General features: G+C 62.0%; 1 protein-coding gene across 1 annotated transcript; it reads left to right on the top strand.

Annotated features, from left to right (window-relative positions):
• Positions 1–410: 410 nt before the first annotated feature.
• Nmrk2 (nicotinamide riboside kinase 2) lies at positions 411–3,976 on the top strand. The gene is made up of 7 exons (XM_046443784.2): positions 411–716; positions 1,819–1,909; positions 2,299–2,347; positions 2,433–2,589; positions 2,942–3,013; positions 3,322–3,428; positions 3,718–3,976. Exons 1-7 carry the CDS (start codon positions 625–627, stop codon positions 3,801–3,803), a joined length of 654 nt encoding a protein of 217 aa, XP_046299740.1. The 5' UTR covers positions 411–624; the 3' UTR covers positions 3,804–3,976.
• Positions 3,977–12,619: the final 8,643 nt, after the last annotated feature.

The following is a 12,619-nucleotide window of genomic DNA, read 5'->3' as shown; positions in this document are numbered from 1 at the left end:
GGGTCTCCTCCCCTCCCCTCCCTGGCAGAGGTGGCCTTGTCCCTGGGAGCTGCCCCTGCTCTTCTTGTTCGGGTCTGAGAAGCGCTGAGGCTGGCCTCCAGTCCTTGGGATGGCCCCTGTGCCCGGCCTCGCTGCTGTGGAAGAGTCAGGCCGATTTCCTTCCCTTACCAGGATCAGCCCGGTGAGGAATGGCCCGGTGTCCTGCTTGCCGGGGTCTCGTGATTCGCCACGGGATCCCGATGCCCTGGGAAAGGAAGCCCACGCCCCCGCGGGCTGGGGACAGAGCGGGGAGCAGGCTCGGTTCCCTTCCTTGGCGTCAGAGAAGCCGGCTTAATGTCAGGGTCAGGCCAGGGGACACACAGCGGCATGATATTTTTAGGGAGGGAAAGTGCGGCGGTGATAGTGCCGCGGCCAGGAGCGGGGAGGGGGGCGCGCAGAGGGGACGAGCCCCGCGCGCACCCGCGCAGCCCGCGGCTAATTTAGGCAAAGGCAGCTCGGGGCTATTTCCATCGTGGGGACAGGTGCCGCCGCCCCCGCCCGGCCGCCTCCCCCGGGGCGGCCTCCGGGCTGCGGGGGGCCTATAAAGGCGGCGGTTTTCTCAATGAAGCCGGGACACGCCGCTGAATGGGGTCGTGCCCAGCGGCGCTTCCTGGGAGCCCTGCAGCGCTGTCCCCGCCGCCCTCCGCCAACATGAAGCTCATCGTGGGCATCGGAGGGTGAGCGCCGCCCTCAGGGGCTGAGGCGGGAGGCCGAGGTGGGAGGCCGGGAGGCTGCTCTTGAATGGACCCTGGGTCACCGGGAGGCCTGGGCCCTGGGGTCTCTGCGTGGAGGGTGAGCGCCCCAGCAGGTGGCCAGGGGCTGGGTGCAGTGCCCGGGCTTCCCTCTCCAAATATCTTTAGGGTGAAAAGCACAAATCAGTAAGAAAAATAGGAAAAGGTCCCCCAGGGCAAAGCGCTCCGCCCTCCTGGTGGGCCAAGGGGCAGCCCCGTGGTGCGCGGCCCAGGCTCTGCCGCCACCCCAGGGGCCTCGCTGGTTTGTGGGCTTTGCTGCCCCCTCCTACCCTCCTGGGGTCTTTGGACAGGGGCCCTCAGGGCACCGAGCTGATTGAGGTCAGCAGTAATTAGTTTGCTGCTTCTTTAGCATGTAGGGGTCCCCCTTCCCGCGATCCCTCTGCAAGGGCTGCTCTCTGCACCCCCACATCCAACCTTATACCTCAACACCCCAGAATACAGACTGTCACTGATTTCCAGAGAAGCCCTGAAAATCACCCAGATGGTCCTCAGTCACCCCTGGGAGTCAAGATGACCTGCTCCCTTTGCCACAGGGTGACCCACTGTCCCAGTGTCCCCAGGACTGTCCTGGGATGCTCAGTGCTGAGACCAGGAAACTCCCAGGCACACCAGGACAAGCAGGTCACCCTATGGTGACAATCCCTGCTCCCCGTCTCCCCCCAGCACTGGGGTCGGAGTCCAGGGCCTGGCCCATCCTGGGCCAACACTGTCCCCTGCGCCACACCAGCCCTGTGCAGTGAGAGAGGGTCTCACTGCCTTGCTAGGCTGGCCTCAGCTCCGGGGGAGGACAGCAGGCAGGCCACCGTGCCCATCTTATGCCCAGTCTTCCCATTTCCCTCTTCCTGCACTTGGCCACAGACGAGGTGGCCCAGGGATGCTCACAAGCCCACTGCCCCCTTCGGGGTTTGGAGTGAGCTGCTAGTGTTTCTGTGGCGAGTGTCTGTCCTTTCCCGGCCCACCTGCCCGGGCCCAGGCCCTGGCCTAGCTGGCTTCTTGGGGACAGGACCACAGTGAGCTCTCTCCACAGCATGACCAACGGCGGCAAGACCACTCTGGCCAATGGTCTGCACCGCTCGCTGCCCAACTGCTGCGTGATTCACCAGGATGACTTCTTTAAGGTAGCCCTCCTGGCCCGGGAGGACGGGCGGGAGCCAGGCCCTGCACCCCCACATTCTGCTGCCCAGGGCCCACGCAGGCCGCACACAGGTGCAAGTCCTGCCCAGCCTCCAGGTGGCTCTGGGCTGAGAGCCCGGGAGGGAGGGCTCAGCACCCGCCCCTGCTCGGGGAGCCCCAGGCGGCCCACGGAGAGCGGCGGCCAGGTCCAGCCAGGACCACGAGGCTCCGCGACACACCCTTGACCCCGCCGCACCTCCACATTCCCATCTGCAGAAGGGCCTTGCGGAGGGTGGGGGTGAAGCGAGGAGGGGTGAGGGGACCCCACTGGGCCCAGGCAGAGCGGCTGGGCAGAGCGAGCACTGAGCCTGTGGCTCGGGCTCCTCTGTTTCAGCCCCAAGACCAAATAGCGGTTGGGGAGGACGGCTTCAAACAATGGGACGGTAAGGATGACACTGCCCCCTTCCCCACGGTCCCCCATGGTCCCTGGGCCCCTGGCCTCCCCTGACCCTGCGCTCTGGTCCCCAGTGCTGGAGTCCCTGGACATGGAGGCCATGCTGAGCACCGTGCGGGCCTGGCTGAGCAACCCTCAGAAGTTCGCCCGCGCCCACGGGGTCAACGTCCAGCCAGGAGCCCCGGACACCCACATCCTTCTCCTGGAAGGCTTCCTGCTCTACAGCTACAAGTACGCCCCCACCCTGTTCCCCCAGGGCCGGGTGCCACCATGATTCTATTTTGACAGAAGACCAAGGAGAGAATCATCTAGAACCTCAGCCTTCTCTGGCAGAGCCACAACCAGGGCTGGACTTTCAGCCTTGCTGTGTGACCTTGGGCAATGCAGTGTACTTCTCTGTGCCCATCTAAATTGAAAGAGTGGGGTGATTCTATCATGAGGGCCTGCCACAGAGATGCTGGCCAATTCTAGGTCCCTCTCTGACCCCTAAGTTAATGGGTTCAGACCAACCCCAGCCCTCAGCACCAGGAAAGTGCCTGGAAGCCACTCACAGATGCTGACCATGTCCCCACCCTCTGCCCAGGCCCCTGGTGGACTTGTACAGCCGCAGATACTTCTTGACTGTCCCGTATGAAGAGTGCAAGTGGAGGAGGAGGTGAGCGGCAGGACCTGTCCTGGGTCCTCGGGTGGGACGGTCACCAGCCAGAAACACTGCTGGACCTGAGGCCTCCCGGGCCAGCTGCACTGACAGGCGCTGTGTCCCAGAGGCCTGAACCCAGACCTGGACAGTGCACCTGCCCCGCAGTCCCCGCATCCTCAGGGCGAAAATGCGGGAAGCTGGAGCTTTGCCCTGGGGTCTCCCCTCGGGAGGGCCTCTCCGACCCTGGCCTGGGTCTGGGGCCCGGGTGTGTACTTGGCCCGCCCTCTGTGACACAGCTGTTGTCTTGTGGCCTCACGCTGCAGCACCCGCACCTACACTGTCCCTGATGCTCCCGGCCTCTTTGACGGCCACGTGTGGCCCATGTACCAGAAGTATAAACGAGAGATGGAGGCCAGCGGTGTGGACGTGGGTAAGTCCCTGAGCCGGTCAAAGCTGGCCCTGCGGGGCTCAGAGCCCAGCCTCTCCCATCCTTCAGCCCTTAATCCTCTGCACTCCCTTTGGGAAACCTGGAAGTCCCTCCTGAAGTCCTTCCTCAGTCCCTCTTGCCATTGATCCCCAGTGTGTTCTGCTCCAGCAGCCTGACTCTGCAGTCAGCTGCCTCCCGCTGCAGCAGTTGCCCATCCTCCCCTGTATGGGTCACCACCCTCCTGGAGTAGCCCCAGTGAGCAGCAGCTCTGATGGTGGCCCTCCCCCCTCAGTGTACCTGGACGGCACGAAGCCGCGTGAGGAGCTGCTCCGCGAGGCCCTGGAGGACATTCAGAACTCGCTCTTGAACCGCGGCTAGGCGCTGCGGGCCGGAGGGACTCGGTTGCGATTCCGGCCACAGGAGGCCAGGCCCGCGGCCGACCCTCTGGTGTCTACTGGGGGAGTGGTGCGCACTTGGAGGTGGCGCCTGGGTTCTGGGGTCCAGCCCCCAACACCTCAGCCTGAGGATTAAACCCGGTCCTGTTTTGATAATCCGGGGGCCAGTGTGTTCTGTTCAAGGGGCCCGGAGGACCCCCGGGGCAGTGCCGGGAGCCCTGGCTACTGATGATCTCTGCCTGGTGGCAGCCCTGCCCCATGTCCCCTGGTGGGCTGCCTGGGGGTCCCGGGGACTCAGTTCCAAATGCCAAACTTCCTGTGGACTGTCAGCCCACAGCTGGGCTCAGAGCTGGCCAGGGGCTTCCCTTCCCTGGGCAGGGCCAGCTCCTGCCTGTCCTTGTCCTCCCCTGAGGCTAAGCCAATACCTACTTCGAAGGATTAGGCAGAATCTTCCCCGACCCGAAGCGCCCGTAAAGCCCCCGTAAAGCCACACTTCCTGCCCTTGGCCGGCCCCTCCCCACGGAGCTCACCTGCCCGAGCCCTGGAGCATTTAACCACTTAGACCCACTCCACCCGAACCGAGGCGCAGGTACCCCGAGAAGCAGGGCTTTCCCCCTCGCCGTCTCCAGATGCCATTAGCTCTGCCCAAAGGGTCTGGAAACTGGTGGAGACTCCAGGATTGTGGGGTGGCAGGGGAGAGGTGCCCCTCGACCTGAGGGTGACACCCTGTGGCCATCTGCAGAAATGCAGACACAGGCCCCCCTCAGGCCAGAAGGGCACCAATCCCCTGCAGTCAGACATGTTTGGACAAAGTCAAGAGGTGGGGAAAGAACCAATCACCAGGTGACCTAGCGAGGCCACTCGTGGACACGCAGAAGGACTGAAGGGCTGGGGATTGGGTGGGGGGCAGAGAGCCCTCCCAGCATGCACAGGGCCCTGGGATCCCTCCCCGGCAGCACAGAAGGAAGGAGAGATTGGAAACTGGTGTCTCCAGCAAAACCATGCAAGGAGGGTCCCGAGAGTCCCCAGGGGCAGGCAACCAAGCACTCCCGCACAGGTGGCCACGCACAGCTGGAGCCAGATGACACCAGGACCTGGTGCTCAGTGAGAGCCAACACACTGGCCACAGTGCGTGACCCAGGGACAGGAGAGTCCAGGACAGGGGAGTCCAGAGACGGGACGTGCATTTGGGGGTACAGGGCTGGGGAGAGATGGGGAATTGCTCATGGGGCAGGGTCTCCTTTTGGGGTGATAGAAGGTTCTGGAATTGCGTGGTGGTGATGGTGGCACAACCAGATGAACATACTTAAAAAAAAAATTGAAGTATGCGCATTGAGTGGACACATTACGTGGGTATTAACTGTCTTCATACACCCTTTAGGACATCCTTCGGGACTTGACAAACCAAAAACCATGCACACAGTGTGACTCGTGTTTTGCTCAATGGTATTTTCAACTTTTAGGGTAAATCAAGTAACAGTACATTGCACTCATGCTAATAAACTGGGCTCATGGGTTTGGTTGGTGGGTTGATCTGAAGGTTTTGCTGTCCTGGGGTGGAGCCCGGCCACAGGCACGCTGGGCAAGAGCCTGGCACTGAGCCACATCCCAGACCTTTTTATTTCTAGTTTTGAGACAGAACTTGCGATCCTCCTGCCTCAGCCTCACACACAGCTGGGATGTCAGGTGTGGCCACCCCACCTAGATGCAATTTTGTTATTTATTTTTTAATTTACTTATTTTTCGTGTGTGGGGCTGGGAATCAAACCCAGGGCTTCACATGTGCTTGGCAAGTCCTCTACCACCGAGCTACTGGCTTTACATTTTTAAATGATCAAGGGAAAAAATTTAAAAAGAATTGAAATTTCCAACACATGCAAATTAGATGGAATTCAAATTTCAGAGCCTATAAATAAAGTTTTATTGGAACAGACCCACAGGAGCAGACTGTTACTATGACGACCAGACTCTCTGCTCTACAGGGTCAAAACCACTGACCACCTGCCTCTCTGACCGCTGGGAGTGTATGTAAAACCCAGCGCCCAGGGCCACCGCTGCGGCAGCCTCAGGGGAAGGCAGTTGGGAGTGGCCTGGAGAAGGGGACCTGGGGGGCTTGCCAAGCCTTGCCCTTTGCCACAGGCACGCAGCGGGGTGAGGCTGACCTGCTGGTCACAAAGCCCAAAATAGTCCGGGTGGGACAGGGCCATAAGAGGGGTGGCTCTGGGGCAGCCGGAGCCCTGCCTGGTCATGATCATTAAAAGAAGAATGAGAAAGCAGCCACGGAATGACAGGCTCGGAGGTGGACAATGACCAGCATGTGTGGAGGTCGGCCCAGTGGTCCCTAGAAACCTGCGCTACGCGAGTCCCCATGTAACCCCGCGGGCCCAACACTGGAGAGCGGGGTCTCAAAGGGATGTTAGGAGGCCATGTTCACCCATGGCCCACAGCAGCCCAAAGGTGGCGAGGGCAGCACCCGTGGCCTGTCCACCCCCTGGAGCACCAGCAGGAAGAGCAGGGCCAGGTGCAGAGGCCAGCACGGCGCTTCCCTAACGTGCCCAAGGCTGGCCGCGGCTCCCACTCCCACCTCTGCAAAAAGCCAGGCAAACGGGAAGCAAATGTGACCCTGGCCAACAGGGGTGGCCTGTCGGTGCCCCTGTGGGGGAGAGTCAGACACAGAGGGGACCCAGGAAGCGGCTGGGCTGGGCTGGCAGGGCTGGTGTTGAGGGGACAGAGCTTCCGCCTAGGTCCATGGGAACACTCTGGGGGTGGCCGCGCGTGGCTGTGCGCCAGGGCTGGGACCCGGCCTTTGGACCTGGCCAGGATGGCTGATGTCACACTGTGGATCTTTCATCAGATTTTTAAAACAAAATCAGAGCAGCACCTTGGGACCACCGCCTGCCCTGGCCCTCACAGGGCCTCAGTGCCCTAACCGCAGTCCTGCATCCCCCGGGCTGCTCCCCTACACGGGCCGCTGTGCTGCGAGGCCAGATGATTCCAAGACCCGTGCGGCAGAGCACAGAGGGAAACTGACCTGCCCAGGGCTCTGAGTGGAGTGGAGTGGAGGTCTTGAATTTCCGCCTGCCCGGTGCCAGCCCGCGGCCTGCCCATCAAGGAGCCTGGCCAGGCGGCTCAGCCCGCCCCATCTGGCCTCCCGTCTTCACAAGCAATGCCAGGGCCCAGAGGTCGCCCAAGTGTGGCAGGAGGCTCCATGACCTGTCTGTCCTCTGCTGGAACACAGCCAGCACTCAGGACCCCCCAGGGACCTGCCACACAGGCCCCCTCCACCGCCACAAGCACCCCCAGGTGTAGCCATCAGGGACAGGAATGGGGCTCCACGCGGCACCGGGTCCAGGAGCCTGGAGTGCTGCTGTGGTTCATGGAGGTGCGGAGCCAGGCCGGGCCACCCCGATGGCCCAGGAGCCCAGGCGGAGCTCGGAGCCGCCCCAGCTGGGCTCCTTGTTGCAGACGAGGAAATCGAGCCTGGGGAGATGGAGCCTCTCTTCCAAGGCCACCGTCAAAGGCAGAATTAGGACTCCAGGCCAGGTTGCTGAGACGGGCCTTGGGCCTATCCCGTCCTGTGCTGGGACAGTGTGGCGGGCAGTGGGGGACATCATCACCTCTGCCTCCTCCCTCACCCAGAGAAGACGCTCAGCAGAGGCAGCAGCCCAGCCTGCCCTGGACTTCACTTCTCGATGCCTCAGTCACCTCCTGCCCAGAGCGAGCTGGGGCCCCAGAGCCCCTCACTGTGCCCTGGCCACCTCTCCTTCCAGGTCCACTGACTTGATTGATCTGCACTGAATTCATTTGAAGAGGAAACTTCATGACATTCATCATGGAAACTTGAATTTTCTGATACACATTAAAAGAATCCAAGGCACTATTTAAACTGAAGTGTGGTGTGGCACCTGTGTGGTGCCCAGTCCCCCCCAGCACCCCGGCTAGGAGCATCTCCCCCTGAAGTTTTCAAGGTCAGGAATAATCACAGACTGGGGTCTCTTAAACAGGGCTGTGCTTCCTCCAGAGACACCGGGCCACATCTGGGGACATGTGTCGTCGTCACAACTGGGACGTCCTGGCCTGGAGAGGGTGGAGTCAGCACCCTGCAGTGCCCAGGACGCCACCCGGAAATGTCTGGCCTTAGCGGCCACAGTGCTGAAGGGCAGAGGCCACCTCTAAGAGCAGAAAATGGGCTGGACCCTGTCCCCACTCCCTCGAGGTGCCCAGCGTGGGACACCTTGTGTCACAAGGCCCAAGAAGGGCTAAGAGCACGGGACAGTCACCAACACTGACCCCACACACTCACGACCGCTGTCCCGTGGCTGACACCTCTCTGGGCCAAGTCCTCCCCTGGCTTTGAGGAACGTGGCCGGGCCTGACCCGTCTCTGTTGCGGGTAGCCCTCCCCGGAGCCCCCCTTCCTGAGCCCTGCAGGGCCACAAGGAGCCCAGTCTACAGAGGACACAGGGACTCGGGCGGCCACCCTGGCGGGGACGTCAAAAGCCAGCCTTCCTGCTCCCAGGGGAGGTTGAGGGTGCACACTGGGACGGAGCTCTGGGGGGGGCTCCTGGGCCCCTTCTCCCTGGGAGAAGTTCTGGAAGGTTCTCTCAGGATCACTGGGGCTGAGGCGGGCCTGGCTGGACAGTGGCCCCCAGTTAGGAGGCCATGTGCAGCCCCCCCCTCCCGGCAGATCTGACCCTGTCCAACCAGCCTGCCCCAGGGGCAGATTCTCCCCTTCAACGCTCTGTCCCCACTGCCCTCCACGGGGTCCCCGGCCCCACAATGGTCACCCCAGCAGATCTCTGCCCTTCCCTAAAATCCCAGCAGCCACAGGAGAACAGAGAGGAGAAATCCCCCGGGACCCTGAGGCAGAGGCCGGGAGGTGGGTGGAGGCTGCAGCGGCCTCCCCTCCGCTCCTCACTCTATTTCCGGACTCCCGCACCCCAAGCACCTGTCACCCACATCAAGTAGCACTCAGCCGGCCTCCTAACCAGCAGTCACTCTGCCGGCACCCCTCCTCTACCCCAGGGCCCCCATCCAGCCAAGGCGGTCACCTCTAAAGGCCACCCAGCCTGGGCACCCCCATCCTTCCAGCCCCCAGGCCCCCGGCGGGGTCCCTAGGGCCAGCTGAGGGACTGGCCAGGGTCAGGGGGAGGAGCAGGCTAAGGCTGACAGCACTAATGGCCTCAGGTGCCAACAGGTCCTCAGCCGTGGCCCCGGAGGCCCCCAGGTGCAGCCTGCATACTCGGTGGGGGTCTGAGGGGTCCCAAGGAATGGCCCCTCTCCTTGCTGTTCCTGTGGGGCTTCAGCAGGGTCTGAGAAAGCTGGGTGTCGGGGAGGACCAGCGTCATCCCCTCCGAGGGAGAGGGACAGGGTGGCAGGGTTCTGGTGGCTTCTGGAGGGGACGCCTTGGGATTCCATCAGTACCAACAGGGCTACCGCAAAGACACCTTCAAGACACAAACCTCTGGGGCCAGGAGACCCCAGGAGGCCTGGTTCTCCCAAGACCCAACCTCGGTCCCTGCCGATGATCACCCTACAGCAAGGCGTGCATGCACTCCGGGGCCTGGCCTGGGCGGGTCCGCTGCAGCCCCCGCAGGACAGGGCGGCAGGAGGGAAGGCCGGCCCCAGCCGTCCAGCGCGTGGCCTCCTCCCCCCACCCTCGCGTCTCCCCTGCTTGTCCTCAGGCTGGGACGGGCCTGGGCTGTCCTGGAGGACACCACCTCGGGTCTGTGTTTCACTCGTCCTTGGCATGGGGACTCTCGTTTCCACACTGGTGTCTGACTGTTGGGGCCGCCGTGGGGCCCGTGTTCTGCGTGGGGCTGGGCGCAGGGCCGCGGGCAGATGGTTTGGGTACTTACTTTTCTTTTTGTCTCACAACAGGGGGGCTAAAGGTCTCAGGGGCTGGAGGAGCCGCTCTCGGCTGGCAGGCCTGGCTTTATAGCAGCCGCCCGCCTGAGCCCAGGCAGCCGAACCCGGGTTATTAATAGCAGCTGCGCGCCTTGCCCTTTATGGGCAAGAGCAGGGCCTGCGAACTTGGCCTCCCAGACCTCCCTGCACCTGTTCCTGGCCGTGGCTGTGCCGGCCTGGGTTGGTGCTGCCCCCTGACTGCCCAGCCCCCACGCCCAACACGGCAGAGAGGGCCCCCTGCGTGAGCTGAGCCACCCAGACAGAATCGCCGTCCCTAGGTGAGGGGTGGCGTGCAAAGTGGCACAGAGAGGCAGCTGCTGGCCAAGGTCAGCTTTTGTGGACCCCCTTGGTCCCATTTGGAAGGTGCACAGCCAGACCCAAGCCCTGGCACGAGGCCTCTGACTCTGCTCCGTGCCCTGGGCTGCTCTGACATCTGGTGACACCCAGAGCGTCCCATAGGCACTACTCTCCCAGGGACGAGCCCCTCCTGAACAGCCCTGCACGAGGGGCTGGTGGGCACCCTGCCCATTCCCGAGTAGAGGTTGCTGTTCTGCGAACCCCGGAACCAGTCAGCCAAGTACTCACCCCTCCCGCAGGATCAGGGGCCCCTCCCCCGTCCGATCACTACAAAACGGCATCTGCAGCCCTGGTGGCCCTCGGCTGGCAGGGTGCCGGGCGTGTAGGGCATCTCCCCTGGACTGTGACTAGCAAGTCCTCATTGCTCTCATCCATCTGGTCCCAGGCGGCATGGGCTGGCCATCCCCTGGCCCCACAGTGGTCCCCTTCACTCGCAGGCAAAGTGCGGGCAACTAAGACACAAGCCCCAGGCTGGCGCCCTCCCCAGGACCACAACACACACACTCACCCAAAGGCCCACAAGCCCACAGCCCGGGCTTGGCCAGCATTTCTGACTCAACCCAGGCTGGAGCTCTCAGTTCTAGAATATTCCATGCTCAGCCCAGGTGCCACGCGCAGCCTGCAGTTCCCTGCTCAGCCGGCAAGTGCATTGTCCTGCTTCAGCATTCCGTGCTGTGTACTGAGGGGGCACTGGGCTGGGGACACAGAGGGACTTCCTGGGTGTCCCAGGGTTGACAGGGTGTCGGCCTCGCTCCCAAGGGCGTCCCTCTGCCCACCAAACTGCACCAACACCCACAAAGCAGGGCCCTGTGTGGACGTCCTTGACCCCATCGCCCCGGCAGATGGCCCGCTGTGGCTTGGGCGCTTTGTCCCCGGGGTGCACGTGTAAAAGTCTAATTCCCTTCAAGGGGAGTTAATCCGACCATGGTGCTTAGAGGGGACCTCCGGGAGGTGATCAGGATTAGGAAGGTCACAGAGTGGGGACCCGGGATTGGACCCCGGTGGCTTTATAAGGACAGAAAGCAGGGCATGGTGGTGCACCTGTGATCCAGCTGTTCAGGCGGCAAAGCCAGCTGGGCAGCTAGCGACACCCCATCTCCAAAGACAGACTGTAAAAAGGGGGGGTAGCACAGAGATGGTGCAGTTGCCTGGCGTCCGGTTCAATTTCCAGCACCCCAAAAAGAAAGAAAGAGAGCGGGTAAGAGGGAGGGAGGGAGACCAGGAGGGACGCCACCCTCCTCTCTGGCCACATGACAATGGCCTGAACTGCCCCCAGACTCTGCCAGCAAGGCGGCCACCCCCAGCTGGGGCACGGGCCTCGGACCACCACTGTGCACCAGAAATGACCTCTTTTCTTTGTAAAGATTTTTTTTAGTTGCAGTTGGACACAACACCTTTATTTTATTTATTTATTTTCATGTGATGCTGAGGATGGAATCCAGGGCCCCACAGGTGCTGGGTGTGTGCTCTCCCACCGAGCCCCAGCCCAGCCCCTGGACCTCTTTTCCTTATAAAGTTTCCAGCCTTGGGCATTTCATTACAGGAACGCAAAAAACAGCTGACCTAGCCCGCCTCCCACTCCCCTCTGCTTCCTCCCAGCCCCACCCCTCGGCTCTGCTCGCTGGCCCCTGCTGACCAAGAGGCTTCTGCTCACATGCAGAACTTCTCAGCAGGCAGCTGCTGCGACTCACCCTGCCACTGGAACACCACTGGCCAGACTCTGCTTAGGTGCTCAGACAGACCAGCCTCGGGCATTTTCCTGACCTCGGAATCAAACCAGTGACCATCCCAGCCTGTGGGGACTGATCGCTGGGAACCGCCAGTTACAGAGCAGCATTTGTCACAGTCACGGGGCTCATCAGGAAATGCCGGCTCCATGCCCAGCCGTGGACACCCTGAGTCTCAGCCCCAGAGCCCCTGTGCTCATTTCCCAGAGCAGCCATGACAAAGGACAATAGGTGCTCTAGGAAACTGGCACTCACCCTCACAGTCCTGGAGGCCAGAAGTTGGAAACTAAGAGGTGAGCAGCTGCCTCCAGAGACTCCAGGGAGGGCCCTCAGCCTGTCCCCACTCGAGTCTCTGCCTCTGTTGTCCCACAGGGTTCTTATGAGGACCCCTGTCATTTTAGTAAGACCCTGCCTAATGCACTATGACCTCATCTTAAGGAATGACATCTACAGGGACGCTATTCCCACATAAGGTCCCACTCACTGGCCCTGGGGACATAACTGCCACATTTACTTTTGGAGGGAACACAATTTGGCCCTCAACAACCATCCTGCCCTAAATGCCCAGAATCAGCTCACGCAGCTACTGGGGAGGAGTCAGATGGCCCCTGCTTAGTGTGTCCTTAACAAGAATGGGCACCCAGGAGCCTCAGCCCTGTCTCAGAGAAGCCCAGAGGAAGGTCAGAGAGGGCATGAAGGGCCCAAGGCCACACAGCCACCGAAGCAAGGCCTGAATCTGGGCATGTGTCCTTCTGAATGCCCCCCCCCCCCCCGCCCTGACCTCTGATGGAGTTGCTTGGCCCCAGGGT

Source organism: Marmota monax, unplaced genomic scaffold (genome assembly GCF_021218885.2).
Source record: "Marmota monax isolate L192 unplaced genomic scaffold, Marmota_monax_Labrador192_F-V1.1 WCK01_AAM20220418_F8-fsc00102, whole genome shotgun sequence".
In the NCBI taxonomy this organism is placed as follows: Eukaryota; Metazoa; Chordata; class Mammalia; order Rodentia; family Sciuridae; genus Marmota; species Marmota monax.
The sequence above is the reverse complement of the archived record's forward strand: the minus strand, read 5'-3'. Positions and strand labels throughout refer to the sequence as shown.

Bases quoted from the DNA above. Each gene is read 5' to 3' on its own strand.
- Nmrk2 (XM_046443784.2), top strand. From the start codon at position 625: ATGGGGTCGTGCCCAGCGGCGCTTCCTGGGAGCCCTGCAGCGCTGTCC. The intron at 1,910-2,298 runs GTAGCCCTCCTG...CCTCTGTTTCAG, and splicing joins ACCAGGATGACTTCTTTAAG to CCCCAAGACCAAATAGCGGT. The intron at 2,590-2,941 runs GTACGCCCCCAC...CCCTCTGCCCAG, and splicing joins TTCCTGCTCTACAGCTACAA to GCCCCTGGTGGACTTGTACA.